Source organism: Cucumis melo, chromosome 9, assembly GCF_025177605.1.
Source record: "Cucumis melo cultivar AY chromosome 9, USDA_Cmelo_AY_1.0, whole genome shotgun sequence".
Taxonomy (NCBI): Eukaryota; Viridiplantae; Streptophyta; class Magnoliopsida; order Cucurbitales; family Cucurbitaceae; genus Cucumis; species Cucumis melo.
The window spans coordinates 5,617,795-5,644,863 of record NC_066865.1 but is presented as its reverse complement, the minus strand read 5'-3'; the positions used below and the strand labels follow the sequence as shown (position 1 = coordinate 5,644,863).

Sequence of the window (27,069 nt, the reverse complement as noted above, 5' to 3'; positions counted from 1 at the left end):
GGGGTAGCCGTGGAGGTCGAGGAAGGGGAGCAGGACGTGTCCAACCTGAAATGCAGCTTGTAGCTCAAGCTACCAAACCTGCTGCACGATCACTCATGCAGACCTTGCTGCCATAGAGCAAAGATTTAGAGATTTGATTATACAAACGCGGGTATCGCAGCAGTCGGCCCCGTCAGCTCCTGCTCGGGCTCCAATCGAACCTCAGAGCATGCTCACTACAAGAAGTAACATAAACGATAGCTAACGAAAAACGCTATAATAGACATTTTATAGCGTTTTTCGAGAGTCCTGACATCCCATGTTATTAAAAGTCTGGGGCTTTTTATAGCATTTTTTCGAAGCTATAACTAGTGCTATCATAGAGTTTGAAGATATAGCTTATATACGTTGCTATAAAAACATTTGATAGCGTTTTTCGTTAGAGCTATAATAAGTTAATATAGCTTAAATAATGTGCTATCTTTAAGATGTAATGACCCTTTTTCGACGCTATATTATAGTATTTATAACTATAATTTTCAACTATAATAGCCTTTTTTCGATGCTATAGTATAGTATTTATAACTATAATTTTCAGCTATAATAGCATTTTCTCGATGCTATAGTATATTGTTTATAACTATAATTTTCAACTATAATAGCCTTTTTCGACAGTATAGTATTTATAGCTATAATTTTCAACTATAATATAGTATTTGTAGCTATAATATTGAGTTATAATATAGTATTTTCAGCTGTAATAATGCTATTTAATCGTTTTCAATCAAAATACAGGTAACATTGTTCTCAAAAATCTATAAAACCATTCATAATGTATTAAAATTACCAAACAATGTAGTCATTCTAAATGTACCAACCATACACATTGACAATCAAAATACACATATTAGTAAATAATGTATGAACCACACAAATTAACCCTCAAAATACAAATAAAGTTCATCATAAGTCTACAAGCAAAGTTGGTCATAAGTGTACAATCTTTAGTCCTCTGGTGAAGACGACTCCATTTCATCACCTACATAAAATTATAAAACATATATTAATTAAACAAGTATAGAAAATCTTTAACAAATGTAGACAAAAAATATTAGAATTAGACAACATACTAATGATCACTTTATCAGATGGCCATGCAAATGTACTTCCCAAAGCTTCTTCAATACATGTCATTTCTGATGTTGGCCTCCACAAATATGCGTTTGATTTCTTTGCTACATCAACCCATACTCTAATCGCATGTGGACCAATAGGAACATGATGGACCAGAGCAGTTGGATCATTAGAAGACCATCTTCCTTCAGTAACAATCTCTCCTGAGCCATACCAATCTAATAACTTGCACTTAGTTTGACTGTTGTTATTGATACTCTGTCAAAAGACAAATATGAGATACTAGAATAAGAAGATAATGACATCATAAACAATTTTCATCCTATTACAAATAAATTTACCGATGGAGAAGGCATTGGAGGAATATTTAGTCGCTTAAGCACACTTGTAGTAGCATTTGAAAGTTCCTCAGTTGGTTCAGTCTATGATAATCACATATGAAACCAAAAATATAATTAACTACTACGAGAAAAAAAAAGAATCTAAGTTAGTAAAAGAAAAAAAGAAATACCTGTTTCTTTAAATAAGATAACATAAGTGCTTTCATTTCAATCATTTCATCTTTCATTGTTTTCATTTCTACCATTTCTTCCTTCATCTTCAAATATTCTTTTTCAAGAACCTTATACTTGTGGTCTTGTTGAGACAAAAGAGATAGTTTTGAACGAGTCATGTCACACCCCCTCCCGGACTACCTGCTACCTTAGACCGAAAGATGGCGTGAAGCCGACGAACAACGCTTTTCTGTACCTGTATCTGTCGACTCTGCTTAAAACTTTCATGTGATGAACTTGCCAATCTAGTATATAAACTATTGTACATGCCACAAAACACAGCAGATCCTAGGCTAGTCAAACACAGCTAGTCAAACACATACATGAAGTGTACCTCAAAATTTACCGATTTCACGAGTAAACCTAAAGACACCTTAATCAAAATATAAGCAACAAAATTTACACAACTACAGCTCCTAAAGCTTATACAAACTGTGGAGTATCTATAACATACAAGGGTGTATATACACCACAACACAACAGACTCTATGCCCAACTCAAAACACGTACTGGCAATCGATAATGAAGCTTGCGCAGACTAAGGCAGTCTATCAGGCACCGGGAAGTCGATCTCTACCTGGAAAATGGGTAAAACATTTTGGAAAGGGTGAGCTATGAAGCTCAGTGAGTGACTCAGTTTAAAACTATGAATTTAAAGATAAGAGCACGTGAAAACTTTACACATATAAATCTGTTTATACAAGTCGCATATGTAAATGTGTAGTAGTAAGAATAGCTTCCTTAAATACTCAGCATGTTCATCATTGAAATCTAGCAAGGCATATCAAGTATATCGAAGCATTTTAACTAACATGACGAACATACGTTGTGTAGGGTACACCTAGTACAACAACGTTTACAAGCACTACGATGTAGTGGGGCCCGCCCAACACTCCCATCATCTTTGTCGTAGTGGGGCCCGCCCAGCACTCACGACAGCATCGTTGTTACGGAGTACACTCAACGTCAACAACGGAATCTAACCAGTGTGCACACAGTAATCTCTAGCCTCAGGCTCAAGATCTCAGTCATGTAGTTAATGAAAATTTCATAAATCATCTTTAAATATTAAAACATGCCTGCTTATAAATTTTACACAAAACTCGAACTTTACTCAGCTCTTTCGTGAAAAATTGTAGTTCTTAAAACAAAACTTCATACTAATTCATGCTTTGCTTAAAATATTATGGTTTAAATACTTTCCAAACATTTAATATCTACGTGCTAGCATAAATTTCTTTAAGAAATCTAGTCTCCAAATGTATACTTGAAAATAGTCATGAAATTCAAATACTTTTCATGGCTTCGTAAATAAACATTTATCGCATTCAATCATAATAACAATTATGGAAAATATTTCAAAGTTGGTTTTGTCACTCACAGTCTTGGGCTAGATCCTTGGTCTATAAGCTCGGTTTAATTCTTCTCGGCCTGCCAACAACCCAACCGAGTATTAAAACTCTAAACATTCTGGTTTCCTAAAGATATACATAACATGTCGCACCAAAGATGACGCTCACGAAAACAAAGCTTAAGAAATAAAATCCTATTTCAACAATTCTCTAAAATTTCCAGATTTCTAACATAAACTTCAAAGGACTATAACTTTCTCAATACTTAACCCAAATGAGTGTTCTTTATATCAAAATCTTCATTTTGAGATCCTCTAAAACTTTCCTGAAGACATATAAATCTGATTCCCCGTGCATAAACACATATGACCCTCAAAACAGAACCACTTCGAGAATCGCGCGCACACGACCTTTTTAATTTGTCCCTACAATTTAACTGAATTTTAGTCGTTTTTGGTTTACAATTTCTTCATGAAAGTTGTAGTAAATTGAATAAACTTTCCAACCATAGCAAATAGAGATTCTAACTCCACCGATACACTCTGAAATATAAGAAAAACCAGAGACCTCCTGATTTCGAGTGAAAACCAACTGCCCTGTTTTCTTCATCAAAAAGCACCAAATGAATATCCGAATTTGCTCCAACGTTCTGCATAAAGTTTGTTTAAAAATGAGTTAACTTTCAGTAAATGTAAATCTCACCTCTTAAATCCTTTTGAAGAGTTCAAACCGAATTAAAAACCAGTGATGTGCAGAATGAACTAAAATTCAGCCATTGATACACTTTGCTTGAGTTCTCCTCCTCTTCTTCAACCTAAAAATTCTAGTAAAATTTCTCTTCTTCTTCCAAACTCTCTCTTAGAAGTTCTCTGCAAATTGAAGAAGGAAAAAGAAAAAAAAAATGGAACTTGGATGTCTTCAAAATCTTGGCGGTGAAGGGAAGAGAAGAAGAAGAAAAGAAAAAATGAAATTTTCTTCTCCTTTTCTTCTTTTTATCCTTTCTTTTTTTTTCTTTTCTTTACTTTATTTAATAAAACTATTTAATATATATATATATATATATATATATATTTACACTTAATTTCCATTTTCTTTTTCTTTTTTTTTCCACATTTAAAGAAATTAAACCAAGAAAATATCGGGTTTACAAGTCACGCCAAACCCAAATCCTCTTACGTGACAACGATCGGGGCCAAGAACTTTACTCAAAGCATCATCAACCATGTTTGTTGTTGAAACTGTCGTCTTAGCCTCAGTTTGTTCAATACGCTCCTAGCAATATATAAACACATATCTAACATTATGCTTAGTCAAAGTGATGTTCAACAATTCTATCTAACATCTTCGTTGAAGGTTTAAAATAAATTCTATCTAACCCCCCCCCCAAAAAAAAAGAGCATAACAAACAGACCTTAACAATTCTTAAAGATCTAAGCTGCTGTAACTTTTAGCTACTGTTTAAAGCTGCTGTTTTATTAAAGATCTAAGCTACTGTTTTAAGCTACTGTTTTATTAAAGATTTAAGTTGTTGTAACATAATTCTTAGTGGACTGTAGGTATTTTGGCTTGCTGTTTTGTAACTTTTACCTACTGTTTTGTAACTTTAGAAGAACTAAATTGTAGGTCTTTTTCATCACTGTAAGAAATTAGAAAAACTAAACTTAGCTAGTATAATGTAACGACCCAACCCCTTATACTGAGTCGAAGTCATTACTAAATATAGAACAAGTGGTTTAGGACAAAATTTAGTAAAAACGCATAAGGTTTTAGAAATTTATTTATGAAAATCCAACAAGGTAACATGCAAAAAATGATGTTTCGTTCTAACGTCCTACTCGGGCCCTATCTACAAAAATGGTAAATAGTGAAGAATACTCAAACTCAGGTACTAAAGTAAAAAAAAAGAATAGGCGGAAGCAGAAATCCCTATGGCTCGCCACGGTCACTTCTGGTCGCTCGCCAGCTTGCCTTTGCCCTTACCTCGTCCTCTACCTGAAAAACATGACATGAAAAGAGTGAGTACAAAATACTCAGTAAGGGACCCACTACTAGTCCCACTAGGTGCCTGTTAGCTTCCTGTCAGAGTCCTGTAACTGGTACCCAATCTCTGGCACGTTCCCGAACACGTGCAACATGCGCTCCCGTAGGAACGTAACTCTGGTCTTCGGTGCCCCGGGGGACACCTAGGACAATCGGGATGCGAGGACCCCATCGAGTCACTCGAGTCATATCTATATCCATGCTAGACTGGTGTCCCGTCGGACCGCACAGTCCTAAATAGGTGGTGATCCCAAAGGACACCCATGCAGGTACGACTCTAACAGGTTAAGCTAACAGGTACCCTAATCGCAATATACATACACATGGCGTCATCATATAACATAACAGATATATCATCATTACACTCTCCATCTCGACACCCGTCGTAAAACCATAACAGTTCTCGTCATCACAACAACATGCTATAATATAACCATATCATCATTTGCATCATACTATCATTGATTTCATGCATCGTACAGTCTAGTCCTCAACATGCACAATTGAAGGTATACGTGACCTCATAACTCTTAACATGGAGCTAGTAGTAGAAATCTCTTACCTGGAGATTTACTTGGCGAGTTCTAACCGCGAGGCAAGTGTGCTTTCCAAGCAACAAGGTCCTAACTGTTTAGTACGCCAAAATTCGTAATTAAGTCACCAACGACTAACGGTTCAAAACTCAGTGAAATGACTTACCCTAGAAAGAGGTTGCAATGCTGAGCCCCTACTAAAGAAATCTCATGCTGCAGCAGTTACTTGGTCCAAGACGTCCCTTAAGGAAAATAATTTAATTTAATTCCAAATTAAATTATTTAGTGTCCAAAAAAATTGAGTCTTACTGGTAAATGCCAAAATAATTAATTTGTTTACCAAAAATTAGATGGAATGAGCCAAATTAGGCTTGGCGGCTCGGCTGGAAAGAGAACAGGGACCGGCTCGGCTCGACTTGGCGCAGGGATCTTGCGCGTGCGGCTCGGCTTGCGACAGCAAGGAGGTGCAGCTCGGCTTGCAGTGCAGGCGGCGCGGCGCGGCTTGCACACGGAGAGGGCTCGGCACGTGTGGGCACAGACGCGGGTTTGGGTTCGGGCGAGCGGGCGTGGAGCAATTCCGGGTTCAGGTTCGGATAAGCGGGCATGGAGCGGTTCCGGGTTCGGGTTCGACGCCTTGAGGCGCGCGGCTGACTATCGTCGACTGCTGCTGCTCGGCGACTCGACAGGACGCGGCTCACGCGACGGCTGGCGCACGATCCGGCTGGGCTGCTCGACGACTCGGCAGGACGCGGCTGGCTGATGGATCGGCTACGGCTCCTCAGCGCCTGATCGGAGCGACGCGACACGGCTCGGCTGCTCTGCCTCGGATCGAAGCGGCACGACTCGGCTTCGGCTGGCCGACACGGCTTCGGCTTGTAGACGCGTGGGTGGTTCGGCTTCGGGCGACGGCTGCGAGAGACGGCTATGCGGCAGACGCTCGACGTGCGCGGATCGGCTTGGCTGGATCTCCGACGCGGCTGGGAGGACGTCGTCGGCTCGGTGGCGTGCGGCGGTCGATCGGCGGCGGCGAGGAGAGTGGCGGCGGCTATGGTGGGAGCAAAGTGGGGCTAGGGTTTTCTTGGGAAGGTGATGAGTTTCACGCTTCCCAAAGCCCTCTTTTTAAAAGAATCAAAAAATAAAAAAATTAAATAAAACCCACACAAAATACTTTCTTTTCTTCTTTTAATCCAATAGCAACCCTCCTCTCTCTCTCTTCATTAAAGCCACATTTGACCCTTTCCAAAGCATTAATTAATTTGTTACTTCACAATTAATTAATTTATTTCATCCTTAGACTTTAATAATTAAAATAATCAACCAAGGAAAACTTTACCCATAATTAAGTGTAAGGTCAAGATGGTCATATTCCATAACAACTTTTGAATTTAAAAAAGAAAAATATATATTATTGAGGTGAACAATGGAACTCTATCTACTGGGGCATTACAACCTTCCCTCCTTAGGGAACTTTCGTCCTCGAAAGTTCTAATCCTCGAACAGCTCGGGGTACAGAGCCCTCATGTCCTCTTCTTTCTCCCACGTGGCCTCTTCCACTCCATGGTTCTGCCAAAGGACTTTGACTAGTGGAATTTCTCGACTACGAAGCTTCTTGACCTCCCTTGCCAAGACCTCGACAGGCTGCTCCTCATAGCTCAAGTTCTCGCTGATCTGTAGTGGCTCGAAGTCCACCACATGTGTTGGGTCTGCGACATATTTCCTCAGCATGGAGATATGGAATACGTAATGCACTGCAGCAAAAGATGGGGGTAGCGCCAAGCGATAAGCCACGGGGCCAATCCGCTCCAGTATCTCAAACGGCCCTACGAAGCGTGGACTTAGTTTCCCCTTCTTCACGAACCTCAGAACACCCTTCATAGGTGCTACCTTCAGAAAGACCATGTCTCCCACTTCAAACTCGAGATCCTTACGTCGTACATCAGCATAACTCTTCTGTCTGCTCTGTGCTGTCAGCATACGAGCTCGGATCTTCTGTATGGCTGCATTGGTAGTCTACACTAACTCGGGGCCTAGCATCCTCTGCTCTCCAACCTCGCCCCAACAGACAAGAGATCTACAGCACTTGCCATACAGAGCCTCAAACGGTGCCATACCGATAGTAGCCTGGTAGCTGTTATTATAGGCAAACTCCATCAGATGCAGATGAGAGTCCCAATTTCCTGAAAACTCTAGCACGCAGGCCCGCAACATGTCTTCCAAAATCTGGTTCAATCTCTCTGTCTGACCATCAGTCTGAGGGTGGAATGCCGTGCTGAAGTCTAACCTCGTACCTAATGCAAGTTGAAGTCCTTTCCTGAACTTCGATGTGAAACAAGCGTCTCTGTCTGAAATGATGGATACGAGTACTCCATGTAGTCTCACGATTTCTGTCATATATAATTGCCCCCACTTACTGGCAGTATAAGTGGATTTCCCTGGCACGAAATGGGCCGACTTCGTGAGTCTGTCGACAACAACCTGATCACTGTATAGCCCTTTAGGGTCTTGGGCAGTCCCGTAATAAAATCCATCGACACACTCTCCCACTTCCACCCTGGCACACTCAAGGGTTGCAACAACCCGGCTAGACACTGTCTAGGTGCCTTCACTTGCTGGCACACCAAGCACCTGCTGACAAAGTCGGCCACTTCTGTCTTCATGCCCCTCCACCAATAGACACTCCTTAAGTCCTGGTACATCTTCGTACTCCCAGGGTGCATGGTAAACGGGGAACTGTGAGCCTCAATTAAAAGCTCTGTCCTGACTGCGATGTCTTCCGGCACACACAAGCGTCCCTCAAACATAAGGCCATCGTCAGAGGATATGGAGAAGTCCTCACCTTGCCCTGTCTCTACCATACGACGCTTCTCGACCAAGTAAGGATCATTCAGCTGAGCAGCGATGATCTTTTGCCTCAAGGTTGGCTGAACTGACAACTAAGCCAACTGTGCGGTAACCTCACCTACTGAGACTGCAATCTCGGCTCTCTCAAAATCTCTGAGTAAGGGGGTCTGCTTGGTGATTAGCGTTGCTGAATGTGCAACCTTCCTACTCAGCGCGTCAGCCACTACATTTGCTTTACCAGGGTGGTACAGGATCTCGCAGTCATTGTCTTTCACCAACTCGAGCCACCTCCTCTGCCTCATGTTCAACTCCTTCTGAGTGAAGAAGTACTTCAGGCTCTTATGGTCGGTGTAAATCTGTATCTTCTCACCGTACAGGTAGTGCCTCCATATCTTCAGTGCAAAGACTACAGCTGCCAACTCCAAGTCGTGGGTAGGGTAGTTCTGCTCATGAATCTTCAACTGGCGGGAGGCATAAGCAACTACCTTACCTTGCTGCATCAGGACACTGCCCAGTCCCTTCTTGGAGGCATCACTATAGATCACAAAGTTTACCGACCCATCGGGCACTGTCAGGACTGGTGCAGTCACCAGCTTCTGCTTGAGCTCCTGAAAGCTACTCTCGCATGCTGGGCTCCAGACAAAAGGGGTTCCCTTCCTGGTCAACTGGGTCAACGGGCTGGCTATACGTGAGGAGTCTTCCACGAACCTCCTGTAGTAACCTGCCAAGCCCAGAAAACTTTGAATTTCACTAACTGTGGATGGTCGAGGCCAGTTGGTCACCGCTTCAATCTTTGCTGGATCCACTGAAACTCCCTCACTGGAAACCACGTGGCCAAGGAACGTCACCTTCCTTAACTAGAATTCACACTTGGAGAACTTGGCATACAACTTGTTGGCTCGAAGAGTCTTCAAAACCTGGTGCAAGTGCTCCTCGTGCTCAGCCTCAGTTTTAGAGTAAATCAAGATGTCATCAATAAAGACTATGACGAACGAGTCTAGAAAATCGTTAAACACCCTGTTCATCAAATCCATGAACACTGCAGGAGCGTTAGTCAAGCCGAAAGACATCACAACGAACTCGTAATGTCCGTACCTCAAACGAAAGGCCGTCTTGGGAATGTCACCGTCCCTAATCCTCAACTGGTGATAGCCTGACCGCCGGTCGATCTTGGAAAAGAAAGTGGCTCCCTGCAACTGATCGAACAAGTCATCAATCCTAAGCAAGGGGTAGCGATTTTTAACTGTCACCTTGTTTAGCTCTCGGTAGTCAATACAAAGGCGCATCGACCCATCCTTCTTCTTCACGAACAACACTGGGGCTCCCCAAGGTGACTCACTGGGCCGGATGAAGCCTTTGTCCAGCAACTCCTGTAACTGGACCTTCAACTCTTTTAGCTCGGCTGGAGCCATTCTGTAAGGGGCCCTCGAGATAGGGGCAGTGCCCGGCTCTAACTCGATGGCGAAGTCTACCTCCCTAGGAGGCGGAAGTCCTGGGAGTTCGTCGGGGAAAACGTCAGGGTACTCCCTTACTACTGGTTCGGAAGATAGGGAAACTTCTGGCTCTCTAATATCCACTACGCTTGCCAAGATGCCCCAAGTACCATGGCTGAGTAGTTTACTAGCCTTCATGGCTGAGATGACCTTGGGTATACATACCATGCCTGCCCCCCTAAATTTGAAACTAGCCCCAGAGCGAGGGTTAAAGACAACTTCCTTGCCAAAACAATCTATATTTGCATGGTTGGCTGACAGCCAATCCATGCCTAGAATCACGTCAAAATCCTGCATGTCTAACACTAGTAGGGTCACGTCTAACATATGATTCGCTATCTCTACCCGACATGCCTTTATTTGTTCTTTGGACAACAGGAACTCCCCAGATGGAGTAGAAACAGACAAAACACTACCCAAAGGTTCTACCTCCAAACCCACATGCTGAACGAAAACAGAGGATATAAACGAGTGGGATGACCTAGAGTCAAATAGTACAAAAGCATAATGCCCCAAAATTGGGAGCGTACCTGTCACCACTGTACCAGCTCGCTCAGCCTCCTGCCGGGTAGTGGCAAAAACTCTCCCCTACTCGGAAGCAGAAGGCTGGGGCGGTGTCGTCTCAAAAGGTTTCCGAGGACACACATCAGCAGTGTGCCCCGGCTGTCTGTACCTGAAGCAGACTCCACTTCTAGCCAAGCAACGACCTCCGTGGACTCTCCCACAGGTAGTACAAGCGGGTAGCTCTCTCAGAGTCCTCCCGGCTGCTGCAAGCTCCCGTCGGTGTCTCTGAAAGACACCTCCTGACCTCGGAGTTCGCTGCGGTACTACGTCAGGCTGCGTCTCCACCTTTCTCTTCTGTCGCAAGGCTGACCCTCTGCCGGCAGCCTTAGACGAATCAGCTCTCTCATGCAGGCTCAAATCCAGTGCTATACGTAGTGCATCAGCATGCGTGGCTGGCCAGAGAGCTCGGACAATGCCCTGAAGGTCTAGCCTGAGTCCTCTAACGAATTTCTCTGTCCTGGCAGCCTCATCCCTTACCACATCGAGAGCAAAATGAGACAGCATGTCGAACTCGGCGTCGTACTGCTCCACTGCCATATCGCCTTGCTCCAAGTTTAGGAACTCTTGCAGCTTGGCGTGCTTCACGTTAGCAGAGAAGAACTTAGCATAGAAGTTCTCCTTGAACTGCTCCCAAGTTATCTTGCTGACGTCGCCCCCCAGCATTCTCTCAGTAGTCTCCCACCAGGCGGTGCCCCCATCCTCCAAGAAGAAAACTGCACACTGCAGTTTCTGGTCTTCTGGGCACTTCATGTACCGGAAGATAGTCTCTATGGACGTCAACCACATTTGGGCCTTTGTGGGGTTGTCCATGGATCCGTCAAAAGTCTTAGGATTATACTTCCTAAAGTCCCGTAAGTGTTTAGCCTCGGCCGACAGTTGAACTGGCACGGGTTGAGCTTCCTCAGAGGTTGGAGGAACGACGGTCTGGGCCTGAACAAGGGCGGCTTGGTTCTCCTGGGCGGCGAGGAAAGGCGCCAAAGCAGCTTGCAACATGTCCTGATAACGCTGTTCCATCGCGGTGAGATCCGCCTGGGTGACCGGTGCGTTAGGGTCGACCGCCGGTGCAGCAGGTTGCGCTCCAGCTGGCCACGACCGGCTCCTCTGCCTCCCCTACCACCTCCTCGGCGTGCACCTCTACGTGGCGGCATTCTCCCTAAAATTCACCAACAAAACTTTTCACCACAAGGACTTAACACACCTATCTCTAGGTCTAGTCTATTCAGGCAAAATTGTAATCTTAACATTAGCAAGGCTTTAGACATACCTGGCGAGTGCCGAAGGACCGTATAGCCATAGGGTGAAGTAAAACCAAAACAAAACAATGACTTACATCGTAGGTCAGTCTACAGAACCTAAAACACTGTGCTCTAATACCAACTGTAACGACCCAATCCCTTATACTGAGTCAAAGTCATTACTAAATATAGAACAAGTGGTTTAGGACAAAATTTAGTAAAAACGCATAAGGTTTTAGAAATTTATTTATGAAAATCCAACAAGGTAACATGCAAAAAATGATGTTTCGTTCTAACGTCCAACTCGAGCCCTATCTACAAAAATGGTAAATAGTGAAGAATACTCAAACTCAGGTACTAAAGTCAAAAACAAGAATAGGCGGAAGCAGAAATCCCTATGGCTCGCCACGGTCACTTCTGGTCACTCGCCAGCTTGCCTTTGCCCTTACCTCGTCCTCTACCTGAAAACATGACATGAAAAGAGTGAGTACACAATACTCAGTAAGGGACCCACTACTAGTCCCACTAGGTGCCTGTTAGCTTCCTGTCAGAGTCCTGTAACTGGTACCCAATCTCTGGCACGTTCCCGAACACGTGCAACATGCGCTCCCGTAGGAACGTAACTCTGGTCTTCGGTGCTCCGAGGGACACCTAGGACAATCGGGATGCGAGGACCCCATCGAGTCACTCGAGTCATATCTATATCCATGCTAGACTGGTGTCCCGTCGGACCGCACAGTCCTAAATAGGTGGTGATCCCGAAGGACACCCATGCAGATACGACTCTAAAAGGTTAAGCTAACAGGTACCCTAATCGCAGTATACATACACATGGCGTCATCATATAACATAACAGATAAATCATCATTACACTCTCCATCTCAACACCCGTCGTACAGCCATAACAGTTCTCGTCATCACAACAACATGCTATAATATAACCATATCATCATTTGCATCATACTATCATTGATTTCATGCATCGTACAGTCTAGTCCTCAACATGCACAATTGAAGGTATACGTGACCTCATAACTCTAAACATGGAGCTAGTAGTAGAAATCTCTTACCTTGAGATTTACTTGGCGAGTTCTAACCGCGAGGCAAGTGTGCTTTCCAAGCAACAAGGTCCTAACTGTTTAATACGCCCAAATTCGTAATTAAGTCACCAACGACTAACGGTTCAAAACTCAGTGAAATGACTTACCCTAGAAAGAGGTTGCAATGCTGAGCCCCTACTGAAGAAATCCCACGCGGCAGCAGTTACTTGGTCCAAGACGTCCCTTAAGGAAAATAATTTAATTTAATTCCAAATTAAATTATTTAGTGTCCAAAAACATTGAGTCTTACTGGGAAATGCCAAAATAATTAATTTAATTACCAAAGATTAGATGGAAGGAGCCAAATTAGGCTTGGCGGCTCGGCTGGAAAGAGAACAGGGACTGGCTCGGCTCGGCTTTGGCGCAGGGATCTTGCGCGTGCGGCTCGGCTTGCGACAGCAGGGAGGCGCGGCTCGGCTTGCAGTGCAGGCGGCGGCGCGGCTTGCACGCGGAGAGGGCTCGGCACGTGTGGGCACGGACGCGGGTTCGGCTTCGGGCGAGCGGGCGTGGAGCGGTTCCGGGTTCGGGTTCGGATGAGCGGGCGAGGAGTGGTTCTGGGTTCGGGTTCGACGGCTGGAGGCGCGCGGCTGACTACCATCGACTGCTGTTGCTCGACGACTCGACAGGACGCGGCTCACGCGACGGCTGGCACACGATCCGGCTGGGATGCTTGGCGACTCGGCAGGACGCGGCTGGCTGACGGATCGGCTGCGGCTCCTCAGCGCCTGATCGGAGCGACGCGACGCGGCTCGGCTGCTCTGCCTTGGATCGAAGAGGTGTGACTCGGCTTCGACTGGCCGACACGGCTTCGGCTTGTAGACGCGTGGGTGGTTCGGCTTCAGGCGACGGCTGCGAGAGACGGATGTGAGGCGGACGCTCGACGTGCTCGTATCGGCTTGGACGGATCTCCCATGCGGCTGGGAGGACGGTGTCGGCTCGGTGGCGTGCGGCGGTCGATCGGCGGCGGCTATGGTGGGAGCAAAGTGGGGCTAGGGTTTTCTTGGGAAGGTGATGAGTTTCACGCCTCCCAAAGCCCTCTTTTTAAAAGAATCAAAAAATAAAAAATTAAATAAAACCCACACAAAATACTTTCTTTTCTTCTTTTAATCCAATAGCAACCCTCCTCTCTCTCTCTTCATTAAAGCCACATTTGACCCTTTCCAAAGCATTAGTTAATTTGTTACTTCACAATTAATTAATTTATTTCATCCTTAGACTTTAATAATTAAAATAATCAACCAAGGAAAACTTTACCCTTAATTAAGTGTAAGGTCAAGATGGTCATATTTCATAACAACTTTTGAATTTAAAAAAGAAAAATATATATTATTGAGGTGAACAATGGAACTCTATCTACTGGGGCGTTACAACCTTCCCTCCTTAGGGAACTTTCATCCTCGAAAGTTCTAATCCTCGAACAGCTCGGGGTACAGAGCCCTCATGTCCTCTTCTTTCTCCCACGTGGCCTCTTCCACTCCATGGTTCTGCCAAAGGACTTTGACTAGTGGAATTTCTCGACTACGAAGCTTCTTGACCTCCCTTGCCAAAACATCGACAGGCTGCTCCTCATAGCTCAAGTTCTCGCTGACTTGTAGTGGCTCGAAGTCCACCACATGTGTTGGGTCTGCGACATATTTCCTCAGCATGGAGATATGGAATACGTCATGCACTGCAGCAAAAGATGGGGGTAGCACCAAGCGATAAGCCACGGGGCCAATCCGCTCCAGTATCTCAAACGGCCCTACGAAGCGTGGACTCAGCTTCCCCTTCTTTACGAACCTCAGAACACCCTTCATAGGTGCTACCTTCAGAAAGACCATGTCTCCCACTTCAAACTCGAGATCCTTACGTCGTACATCAGCATAACTCTTCTGTCTGCTCTGTGCTGCCAGCATACGAGCTCGGATCTTCTGTATGGCTGCATTGGTAGTCTGCACTAACCCGGGGCCTAGCATCCTCTGCTCTCCAACCTCGCCCCAGCAGACAGGAGATCTACAGCACTTGCCATACAGAGCCTCAAACGGTGCCATACCGATAGTAGCCTGGTAGCTGTTATTATAGGCAAACTCCATCAGATGCAGATGAGAGTCCCAATTTCCTGAAAACTCTAGCACGCAGGCCCGCAACATGTCTTCCAAAATCTGGTTCAATCTCTCTGTCTGACCATCAGTCTGAAGGTGGAATGCCGTGCTGAAGTCTAACCTCGTACCTAATGCAAGTTGAAGTCCTTTCCAGAACTTCGATGTGAAACGAGCGTCTCTGTCTGAAATGATGGATACGGGTACTCCATGTAGTCTCACGATTTCTGTCATATATAATTGCCCCCACTTACTGGCAGTATAAGTGGATTTCCCTGGCACGAAATGGGCCGACTTCGTGAGTCTGTCGACAACAACCCAGATCACTGTATAGCCCTTTAGGGTCTTGGGCAGTCCCGTAATAAAATCCATCGACACACTCTCCCACTTCCACCCTGGCACACTCAAGGGTTGCAACAACCCGGCTAGACACTGTCTAGGTGCCTTCACCTGCTGGCACACCAAGCACCTGCTGACAAAGTCGGCCACTTCTGTCTTCATGCCCCTCCACCAATAGACACTCCTTAAGTCCTGGTACATCTTCGTACTCCCAGGGTGCATGGTAAACGGGGAACTGTGAGCCTCAGTTAAAAGCTCTGTCCTGACTGCGATGTCTTCCGGCACACACAAGCGTCCCTCAAACATAAGGCCATCGTCAGAGGATATTGAGAAGTCCTCACCTTGCCCTGTCTCTACCATACGACGCTTCTCGACCAAGTAAGGATCATTTAGCTGAGCAGCGCTGATCTTTTGCCTCAAGAATGGCTGAACTAACAACTGAGCCAACTGTGCGGTAACCTAACCTACTGAGACTACAATCTTGGCTCTCTCAAAATCTCTGAGTAAGGGGGTCTGCTTGGTGATTAGCGCTGCTGAATGTGCAACCTTCCTACTCAGCGCGTCAGCCACTACATTTGCTTTACTGGGTGGTACAAGATCTCGCAGTCATAGTCTTTCACCAACTCGAGCCACCTCCTCTGCCTCATGTTCAACTCCTTCTGAGTGAAGAAGTACTTCAGGCTCTTATGGTCGGTGTAAATCTGTATCTTCTCACCGTACAGATAGTGGCTCCATATCTTCAGTGCAAAGACTACAGCTGCCAACTCCAAGTCGTGGGTAGGGTAGTTCTGCTCATGAATCTTCAACTGGCGGGAAGCATAAGCAACTACCTTACCTTGCTGCATCAGGACACAGCCCAGTCCCTTCTTGGAGGCATCACTATAGATCACAAAGTTTCCCGACCCATTGGGCACTGTCAGGACTGGTGCAGTCACCAGCTTCTGCTTGAGCTCCTGAAAGCTACTCTCGCATGCTGGGCTCCAGACAAAAGGGGTTCCCTTCCTGGTCAACTGGGTCAACGGGCTGGCTATACGTGAGGAGTCTTCCGCGAACCTCCTGTAGTAACCTACCAAGCCCAGAAAATTTGAATTTCACTAACTGTGGATGGTCGAGGCCAGTTGGTCACCGCTTCAATCTTTGCTGGATCCACTGAAACTCCCTCACTGGAAACCACGTGGCCAAGGAACGTCACCTTCCTTAACCAGAATTCACACTTGGAGAACTTGGCATACAACTTGTTGGCTCGAAGAGTCTCCAAAACCTGGTGCAAGTGCTCCCCGTGCTCAGCCTCAGTTTTAGAGTAAATCAAGATGTCATCAATGAAGACTATGACGAACGAGTCTAGAAAATCCTTAAACACCCTGTTCATCAAATCCATGAACACTGCAGGAGCGTTAGTCAAGCCGAAAGACATCACAACGAACTCGTAATGTCCGTACCTCGAACGAAAGGCCGTCTTGGGAATGTCACCGTCCCTAATCCTCAACTGGTGATAGCCTGACCGCAGGTCGATCTTGGAAAAGTCAGCGGCTCCCTGCAACTGATCGAACAAGTCATCAATCCTGGGCAAGGGGTAGCGATTTTTAACTGTCACCTTGTTCAGCTCTCGGTAGTCAATACAAAGGCGCATCGACCCATCCTTCTTCTTCACGAACAACACTGGGGCTCCCCAAGGTGACACACTGGGCCGGATGAAGCCTTTGTCCAACAACTCCTATAACTGGACCTTCAACTCTTTTAGCTCGGCTAGAGCCATTCTGTATGGGGCCCTCGAGATAGGGGCAATGCCCGGCTCTAACTCGATGGCGAAGTCTACCTCCCTGGGAGGCGGAAGTCCTGGGAGTTCGTCGGGGAAAACGTCAGGGTACTCCCTTACTACTGGTTCGGAAGATAGGGAAACTTCTGGCTCTCTAATATCCACTACGCTTGCCAAGATGCCCCAAGTACCCTGGCTGAGTAGTTTACTAGCCTTCATGGCTGAGATGACCTTGGGTATACATACCATGCCTGCCCCCCTAAATTTGAAACTAGCCCAAAGCGAGGGTTAAAGACAACTTCCTTAACAAAACAGTCTATATTTGCATGGTTGGCTGACAGCCAATCCATGCCTAGAATCACGTTAAAATCCTGCATGTCAAACACTAGTAAGGTCACGTCTAACATATGATTCGCTATCTCTACCCGACATGCCTTTATTTGTTCTTTGGACAATAGGACCTCCCCAGATGGAGTAGAAACAGACAAAACACTACCCAAAGGTTCTACCTCCAAACCCACATGCTGAACGAAAACAGAGGATATAAACGAGTGGGATGACCCAGAGTCAAATAGTACCAAAACATAATGCCCCAAAATTGGGAGCGTACCTGTCACCACTGTACAAGCTCGCTCGGCCTCCTACCGGGTAGTGGCAAAAACTCTCCCCTGCTCGGAAGCAGAAGGCTGGGGCGGTGTCGTCTCAAAGGGTTTCCGAGGACACACATCAGCAGTGTGCACCGGCTGTCTGCACCTCAAGCAGACTCTACTTCCAGCCAAGCAACGTCCTTCGTGGACTCTCCCACAGGTAGTACAAGCGGGTAGCTCTCTCAGAGTCCTCCCGACTGCTGCAAGCTCCCGTCGGTGTCTCTGAAAGACACCTCCTGACCTCAGAGTTCACTGCGGTACTACGTCAGGCTGCGTCTTCACCTTTCTCTTCTGTCCAAAGGCTGACCCTCTGCCGGCAGCCTTAGACGAATCAGCTCTCTCATGCAGGCTCAAATCCAGTGCTATACGTAGTGCATCAGCATGCGTGGCTGGCCAGAGAGCTCGGACAATGCCCTGAAGGTCTAGCCTGAGTCCTCTAACGAATTTCTCTGTCCTGGCAGCCTCATCCCTTACCACATCGGGAGCAAAACGGGACAGCATGTCGAACTCGGCGTAGTACTGCTCCACCGCCATATCGCCTTGCTCCAAGTTTAGGAACTCTTGCAGCTTGGCGTGCTTCACGTTGGCAGAGAAGAGCTTAGCATAGAAGTTCTCCTTGAACTGCTCCCAAGTTATCTTGCTGATGTCGCCCCCCAGCATTCTCTCAGCAGTCTCCCACCAGGCGGTGCCCCTATCCTCCAAGAAGAAAACTGCACACTGCAGTTTCTGGTCTTCTGGGCACTTCATGTACCGGAAGATAGTCTCTATGGACGTCAACCATATTTGGGCCTTTGTGGGGTTGTCCATGGATCCGTCAAAGATCTTAGGATTATACTTCCTAAAGTCCCGTAAGTGTTTAGCATCGGCCGACAGTTGAACTGGCACGGGTTGAGCTTTCTCAGGGGCTGGAGGAACGACGGTCTGGGCCTGAACAAGGGCGGCCTGGTTCTGCTGGGCGGCGAGGAAAGGCGCCAAAGCAGCTTGCAGCATGTTTTGATAACGCTGTTCCATCGCGGCGAGATCCGCTTGGGTGACCGGTGCGTTAGGGTCGACCGCCGGTGCAGCAGGTTGCGCCTCCGGCTGGCCACGACCGGCTCCTCTGCCTCCTCTACCACCTCCTAGGCGTGCACCTCTACGTGGCGGTATTCTCCCTAAAATTCACCAACAAAACTTTTCACCACAAGGACTTAACACACCTATCTCTAGGTCTAGTCTATTCAGGCAAAATTGTAATCTTAACATTAGCAAGGCTTTAGACATACCTGGCGAGTGCCGAAGGACCGTATAGCCATAGGGTGAAGTAAAACCAAAACAAAACAATGACTTACGTCGTAGGTCAGTCTACAGAACCTAAAACACTGTGCTCTAATACCAACTGTAACGACCCAATCCCTTATACTGAGTCAAAGTCATTACTAAATATAGAACAAGTGGTTTAGGACAAAATTTAGTAAAAACGCATAAGGTTTTAGAAATTTATTTATGAAAATCCAACAAGGTAACATGCAAAAAATGATGTTTCGTTCTAACGTCCTACTCGAGCCCTATCTACAAAAATGGTAAATAGTGAAGAATACTCAAACTCAGGTACTAAAGTCAAAAACAAGAATAGGCGGAAGCAGAAATCCCTATGGCTCGCCACGGTCATTTCTGGTCGCTCGCCAGCTTGCCTTTGCCCTTACCTCGTCCTCTACCTGAAAACATGACATGAAAAGAGTGAGTACAAAATACTCAGTAAGGGACCCACTACTAGTCCCACTAGGTGCCTGTTAGCTTCCTGTCAGAGTCCTGTAACTGGTACCCAATCTCTGGCACGTTCCCGAACACGTGCAACATGCGCTCCCGTAGGAACGTAACTCTAGTCTTCGGTGCCCCGGGGGACACCTAGGACAATCGGGATGCGAGGACCCCATCGAGTCACTCGAGTCATATCTATATCCATGCTAGACTGGTGTCCCGTCGGACCGCACAGTCCTAAATAGGTGGTGATCCCGAAGGACACCCATGCAGGTACGACTCTAACAGGTTAAGCTAACAGGTACCCTAATCGCAGTATACATACACATGGCGTCATCATATAACATAACAGATAAATCATCATTACACTCTCCATCTCGACACCCGTCGTACAGCCATAACAGTTCTCATCATCACAACAACATGCTAAAATATAACCGTATCATCATTTGCATCATACTATCATTGATTTCATGCATCGTACAGTCTAGTCCTCAACATGCACAATTGAAGGTATACGTGACCTCATAACTCTAAACATGGATCTAGTAGTAGAAATCTCTTACCTGGAGATTTACTTGGCGAGTTCTAACCGCGAGGCAAGTGTGCTTTCCAAGCAACACGGTCCTAACTGTTTAGTACGCCAAAATTCGTAATTAAGTCATCAACGACTAACGTTCAAAACTCAGTGAAATGACTTACCCTAGAAAGAGGTTGCAATGCTGAGCCCCTACTGAAGAAATCCCACGCTGCAGCAGTTACTTGGTCCAAGACGTCCCTTAAGGAAAATAATTTAATTTAATTCCAAATTAAATTATTTAGTGTCCAAAAACATTGAGTCTTACTGGAAAATGCCAAAATAATTAATTTAATTACCAAAAATTAGATGGAAGGAGCCAAATTAGGCTTGGCGGCTCGGCTGGAAAGAGAAGAGGGACCGGCTCGGCTCGGCTTGGCGCAGGGATCTTGCGCGTGCGGCTCGGCTTGCGACAGCAAGGAGGCGCGGCTCGGCTTGCAGTGCAGGCGACGCGGCGCGGCTTGCACGTGGAGAGGGCTGGGCACGTGTGGGCACGGACGCGGGTTCGGGTTCGGGCGAGCGGGCGTGGAGCGGTGTCGGGTTTGGGTTCGGATGAGCGGGCGTGGAGCAGTTCCGGGTTCGGGTTCGACGGCTGGAGGCGCGCGGCTGACTACCGTCGACTGCTGCTGCTCGACGACTCGACAGGAAGCGGCTCACGCGACGGCTGGCGCACGATCCGGCTGGGCTGCTCGGCGACTCGGTAGGACGCGGCTGGCTGACGGATCGACTGCGGCTCCTCAGCGCCTGATCGGAGCGACGCGACGCGGCTCGGCTGCTCTGCCTCAGATCGAAGCGGCGTGACTCGGCTTCGGCTGGCCGACACGGCTTCGGCTTGTAGACGCGTGGGTGGTTCGGCTTCGGGCGACGGCTGCGAGAGACGGCTGTGCGGCGGACGCTCGACGTGCGCGGATCGGCTTGGACAGATCTCCGACGCTGCTGGGAGGACGGCGTCGGCTCGGTGGCGTGCGGCGATCGATCGGCGGCGGCGAGGAGAGTGGGGGCGGCTATGGTGGGAGCAAAGTGGGGCTAGGGTTTTCTTGGGAAGGTGATGAGTTTCACGCCTCCCAAAGCCCTCTTTTTAAAAGAATCAAAAAATAAAAAAATTAAATAAAACCCACACAAAATACTTTCTTTTCTTCTTTTAATCCAATAGCAACCCTCCTCTCTCTCTATTCATTAAATCCACATTTGACCCTTTCCAAAGCATTAATTAATTTGTTACTTCACAATTAATTAATTTATTTCATCCTTAGACTTTAATAATTAAAATAATCAACCAAGGAAAACTTTACCCTTAATTAAGTGTAAGGTCAAGATGGTCATATTCCATAACAACTTTTGAATTTAAAAAAGAAAAATATATATTATTGAGGTGAACAATGGAACTCTATCTACTGGGGCGTTACATGATCTTAATACACTTAGCTAGTATAATGAAATTAGAAGAACTAAATTGTAGGTCTTTTTCATCACTGTAAGAAATTAGAAAAACTAAACTTAGCTAGTATAATGAAAGAGTAGTTCCTCTACTTAAAAGCTAAAAGGTTGACGTCATTAAAAGGCAAAAAAACGACACAGTTAAAAAAGGAAAACAACAATTTCATCATTAATACACTTACTAAAAACACATGGAAACAGGTACTTGATAAATTTAATCCAGTATTATGCTGTAATAATTTCATGAGTTACAAGCTAAAGACAAATCAGATCATGACATCATCAGAACATTTCCAGACTACCTTCACAATGACACCATCTGAACGACAATGCTATTACAGTGTAGCCAAAGGAATTAACCAAAAAGAAAAAATAGAACAAAACTCTTTACCAGATTGTACACCTTTCATTTGTAAGAAAATTATACACAAGCTAAGCAAACACAATATTTGGTTGCATCAAAGTAACCAAAGTTATCAGATTAAAAAAAAGAAGGTTAAATGTAAGCAAACACGATATTTGGTTGAATATAAAAAATCATTAGAAAAGCTAAAGATTCCTGCACACAGAAAGACCCAACAACATATATAATTAAGATACCACAAGATTCAACAACGATAATCAAGTCTAAGAATGCGAACACAAATTGCAATGAAGACATACAAGTGTCTCGGCAACTTGTGAATTCATCGGTTATCCATCCTTCCTTTTGTGTGCTTTAGTCCATAATGCAACCCTTGTGACCGAAGATGGATCCGAACTACTTTTTCTCTACAAAATGAGATTTATACAATGAAACCACATATACGATACGAAAGCAAAATTGAAGTATAGTAACAAACTTTACCATCTCTTCGGCCAAATGAGCATACCCTTTTCTACTACATGTTTGTGGGAGTTGCTTTTTCTTCATGGCTTTGTACTTTTCACTTTTCAACTACTCAAATAAAATACATTCAAACTTCACAAAAATTAATAATAATCAAATGTAAGTGTATATGTTTTGAAGTAGAGATTTACGTACCTTGAAGGTTGCACTAGTCTTCTAACACACAAAATCCATCCAATCATCTACAGATTGTAAATTATCAGGCATTAGCTTCAAAATTGCATCCTTTGTTGGGGTATCTCGAATTTATTTTACTAAACGAGATTTTCCAGCCCTCCATAATCTACCCATCTTTTGGAAGAAAAACTTTTTTTGCCAATCTTCCACATTGTACCTTGACTGAAGTATAAAAGAGTTAGAAATGAAAAATAATGCAACTTAATAAAGTAATGAACTTATTAGAGAAAAATAAAGTAACTTAATACCTGGATAGATTTCCATAACACTACTTTCAATCTTGTTGGTAGTTTTAGCCAATTCTCAAGATTCATTGGTACAACCTGTAAACCCGATATTTTCTTGGTTTAATTTCTTTAAATGTGGAAAAAAAAAAAGAAAAAGAAAATGGAAATTAAGTGTAAATATAAATATATATATATATATATATATATATATATTTATATATTAAATAGTTTTATTAAATTAATTAAAGAAAAGAAAGAAAAGAAAGGACAAAAAGAAGAAAAGGAGAAGAAAATTTCATTTTCTCTTTTCTTCTTCTTCTTCTCTTCCCTTCACCGCCAAGAGTTTGAAGACATCCAAGTTCCCTTTATTTTTTTTCTTTTTCCTTCTTCAATTTGCAGAGAACTTCTAAGAGAGAGTTTGGAAGAAGAAGAGAAATTTTACTAGAATTTTTAGGTTGAAGAAGAGGAGGAGAACTCAAGCAAAGTGTATCAATGGCTGAATTTTAGTTCATTTTGTACATAACTGGTTTTTAATTCGGTTTGAACTCTTCAAAAGGAATTAGGAGGTGAGATTTACATTTACTGAAATTTAACTCATTTTTAAACAAACTTTATGAAGAACGTTGGAGCAAATTCGGATATTCATTTGGTGCTTTTTGATTAAGAAAACAGGGCAGTTGGTTTTCACTCGAAATCAGGAGGTCTCTGGTTTTTCTTGTATTTCAGAGTGTGTCGGTGGAGTTAGAATCTCTATTTGGTATGGTTGGAAAGCTTATTCAATTTACTACAACTTTCATGTAGAAATTGTAAACCAAAAACGACTAAAAATTGGTTAAATTGTAGGAACAAGTTAAAGAGGTTGTGTGCGCGCGTTTCTGGAAGTGGTTCTGTTTTAAGGGTTATATGTGTTTATGCACGGGGAATCAGATTTATATGTCTTCAGGTAAGTTTTAGAGGATCTCAAAATTAAGAGTTTGATATAAAGAACACTCATTTTGGTTAAGTATTGAGAAAGTTATAGTCCTTTGAAGTTTATATTAGAAATCTGGAAATTTTAGAGAATTGTTGAAATAGGATTTTATTTCTTAAGCTTTGTTTTCGAGCGTCATCTTTGGTGCGACATGTTATGTATATCTTTAGGAAACCAGAATGTTTAGGGTTTTAATACTCGGTTGGGTTGTTGGCAGGCCGAGAAGAATTAAACCGAGCTTATAGACCAAGGATCTAGCCCAAGACTGTGAGTGACAAAACCAACTTTGAAATATTTTCCATAACTGTTATTATGATTGAATGCGATAAATGTTTATTTACGAAGCCATGAAAGGTATTTGAATTTCATGACTATTTTCAAGTATACATTTGGAGACTAGATTTCTTAAAGAAATTTATGCTAGCACGTAGATATTAAATGTTTGGAAAGTATTTAAACCACAATATTTTAAGGAAAGCATGAATTAGTATGAAGTTTTGTTTTAAGAACTACAATTTTCCACGAAAGAGCTGAGTAAAGTTCGAGCTTTGTGTAAAATTTATAAGCAGGCATGTTTTAATATTTTACGATGATTTATGAAATTTTCATTAACTACATGACTGAGATCTTGAGCCTGAGGCTAGAGATTACCGTGTGCACACTGGTTAGATTTCGTTGTTGACGTTGAGTGTACTCTATAACAACGATGCTGTCGTGAGTGCTGGGCGGGCCCCACTACATCGTAGTGCTTGTAAACGTTGTTGTACTAGGTGTACCCTACACAACGTAGATTCGTCATGTTAGTTAAAATGCTTCGATATACTTTAAATGCCTTGCTAGATTTCAATGATGAACATGCTGAGTATTTAAGGAAGCTATTCTTACTATTACACATTTACATTTACGACTTGTATAAACAGATTTATATGTGTAAAGTTTTCACGTGCTCTATCTTTAAATTCATAGTTTTAAACTTAGTCACTCACTGAGCTTCATAGCTCACCCTTTCCAAAATGTTTTACCCATTTTCCAGGTAGAGATCGACTTCCCGGTGCCTGATAGACTGCCTTAGTCTGCGGAAGCTTCATTATCGATTGCCAGTACGTGTTTTGAGTTGGGCATAAAGTCTGTTGTGTTGTGATGTATTCACACCCTTGTATGTTATAGATACTCCACAGTTTGTATAAGCTTTAGGAGCTGTAGTTGTGTAAATTTTGTTGGTTATATTTTGATTAAGGTGTCTTTAGGTTTACTCGTGAAATCGGTAAATTTTGTGGTACATTTCATGTATGTGTTTGACTAGCCTAGGATCCGCTGTGTTTTGTGGCATGTACAATAGTTTATATACTAGATTTGCAAGTTCATCACATTAAAGTTTTAAGCAGAGTCGATAGATACAGGTACAGAAAAGCGTTGTTCGTCGGCTTCACGCCATCTTTCGGTCTAAGGTAGTAGGTAGTCCGGGAGGGGATGTGACACAACCTCCCTCACTAATGGTCCAAGAAAAGAAGCCAATCCTACCGATTCATCACCAATGGGTTGTCCATATTCATTGAAAACAATGTCCTGTCACACCCCCTCCCGGACTACCTGCTACCTTAGACCGAAAGATGGCGTGAAGCCGACGTACAACGTTATTCTGTACCTGTATCTGTCGACTCTGCTTAAAACTTTCATGTGATGAACTTGCCAATCTAGTATATAAACTATTGTACATGCCACAAAACACATCGGATCCTAGGCTAGTCAAACACAGCTAGTCAAACACATACATGAAGTGTACCTCAAAATTTACCAATTTCACGAGTAAACCTAAAGACACCTTAATCAAAATATAACCAACAAAATTTACACAACTACAGCTCCTAAAGCTTATACAAACTGTGGAGTATCTATAACATACAAGGGTGTGAATACATCACAACACAACAGACTTTATGCCCAACTCAAAACACGTACTGGCAATCGATAATGAAGCTTCCGCAGACTAAGGCAGTCTATCAGGCACCGGGAAGTCGATCTCTACCTGGAAAATGGGTAAAACATTTTGGAAAGGGTGAGCTATGGAGCTCAGTGAGTGACTCAGTTTAAAACTATGAATTTAAAGATAAGAGCACGTGAAAACTTTACACATATAAATCTGTTTATACAAGTCGTAAATGTAAATGTGTAATAGTAAGAATAGCTTCCTTAAATACTCAGCATGTTCATCATTGAAATCTAGCAAGGCATATCAAGTATATCGAAGCATTTTAACTAACATGACGAATCTACGTTGTGTAGGGTACACCTAGTACAACAACGTTTACAAGCACTACGATGTAGTGGGGCCCGCCCAGCACTCACGACAGCATCGTTGTTACGGAGTACACTCAACGTCAACAAAACTTCATACTAATTCATGCTTTGCTTAAAATATTGTGGTTTAAATACTTTCCAAACACTTAATATCTACGTGCTAGGATAAATTTCTTTAAGAAATCTAGTCTCCAATTGTATACTTGAAAATAGTCATGAAATTCAAATACCTTTCATGGCTTCGTAAATAAACATTTATCGCATTCAATCATAATAACAATTATGGAAAATATTTCAAAGTTGGTTTTATCACTCACAGTCTTGGGCTAGATCCTTGGTCTATAAGCTCGGTTTAATTCTTCTCGGCCTGCCAACAACCCAACCGAGTATGAAAACCTTAAACATTCTGGTTTCCTAAAGATATACATAACATGTCGCACCAAAGATGACGCTCGAAAACAAAGCTTAAGAAATAAAATCCCATTTCAACAATTCTCTAAAATTTCCAGATTTCTAACATAAACTTCAAAGAACTATAACTTTCTCAATACTTAACCAAAATGAGTGTTCTTTATATCAAACGTTTCATTTTGAGATCCTCTAAAACTTACCTGAAGACATATAAATCTGATTCCCCGTGCATAAACACATATAACCCACAAAACAGAACCACTTCCAGAATCGCTAGCACACGACCTCTTTAACTTGTTCCTACAATTTAACCAATTTTTAGTCGTTTTTGGTTTACAATTTCTTCATGAAAGTTGTAGTAAATTGAATAAGCTTTCCAACCATACCAAAGAGAAATTCTAACTCCACCGATACACTCTGAAATACAAGAAAAACTAGAGACCTCCTGATTTCGAGTGAAAACCAACTGCCCTGTTTTCTTCATCAAAAAGCACCAAATGAAAATCCGAATTTGCTCCATCGTTCTTCATAAAGTTTGTTTAAAAATGAGTTAAATTTCAGTAAATGTAATTCTCACCTCTTAATTCCTTTTGAAGAGTTCAAACCGAATTAAAAACCAGTGATGTGCAGAATGAACTAAAATTCAGCCATTGATACACTTTGCTTGAGTTCTCCTCCTCTTCTTCATCTTAAAAATTCTA

At 43.7% G+C, this 27,069-nt stretch overlaps 1 protein-coding gene across 6 annotated transcripts; it reads right to left on the bottom strand.

The window, feature by feature from the left end:
* Positions 1–795: 795 nt before the first annotated feature.
* LOC107992334 (uncharacterized) lies at positions 796–27,069 on the bottom strand. Of its 6 annotated transcripts, XM_051089440.1 has the most exons (6): positions 3,722–3,959; positions 3,526–3,615; positions 1,625–3,444; positions 1,455–1,535; positions 1,110–1,371; positions 796–1,018 (listed from the first exon to the last, which is right to left on the bottom strand). In XM_051089440.1, exons 3-6 carry the CDS (start codon positions 1,784–1,786, stop codon positions 984–986), a joined length of 540 nt encoding a protein of 179 aa, XP_050945397.1. In that variant the 5' UTR covers positions 1,787–3,444; positions 3,526–3,615; positions 3,722–3,959; the 3' UTR covers positions 796–983. The 6 variants fall into 6 exon arrangements, with proteins under 6 accessions (XP_050945397.1, XP_050945396.1, XP_050945393.1 ...); XM_051089439.1 differs by lacking the exon at positions 3,722–3,959 and adding an exon at positions 26,946–27,069 and having other exon boundaries at positions 796–1,371; positions 1,625–3,455; XM_051089436.1 differs by lacking the exon at positions 3,722–3,959 and adding an exon at positions 26,946–27,069 and having other exon boundaries at positions 796–1,371.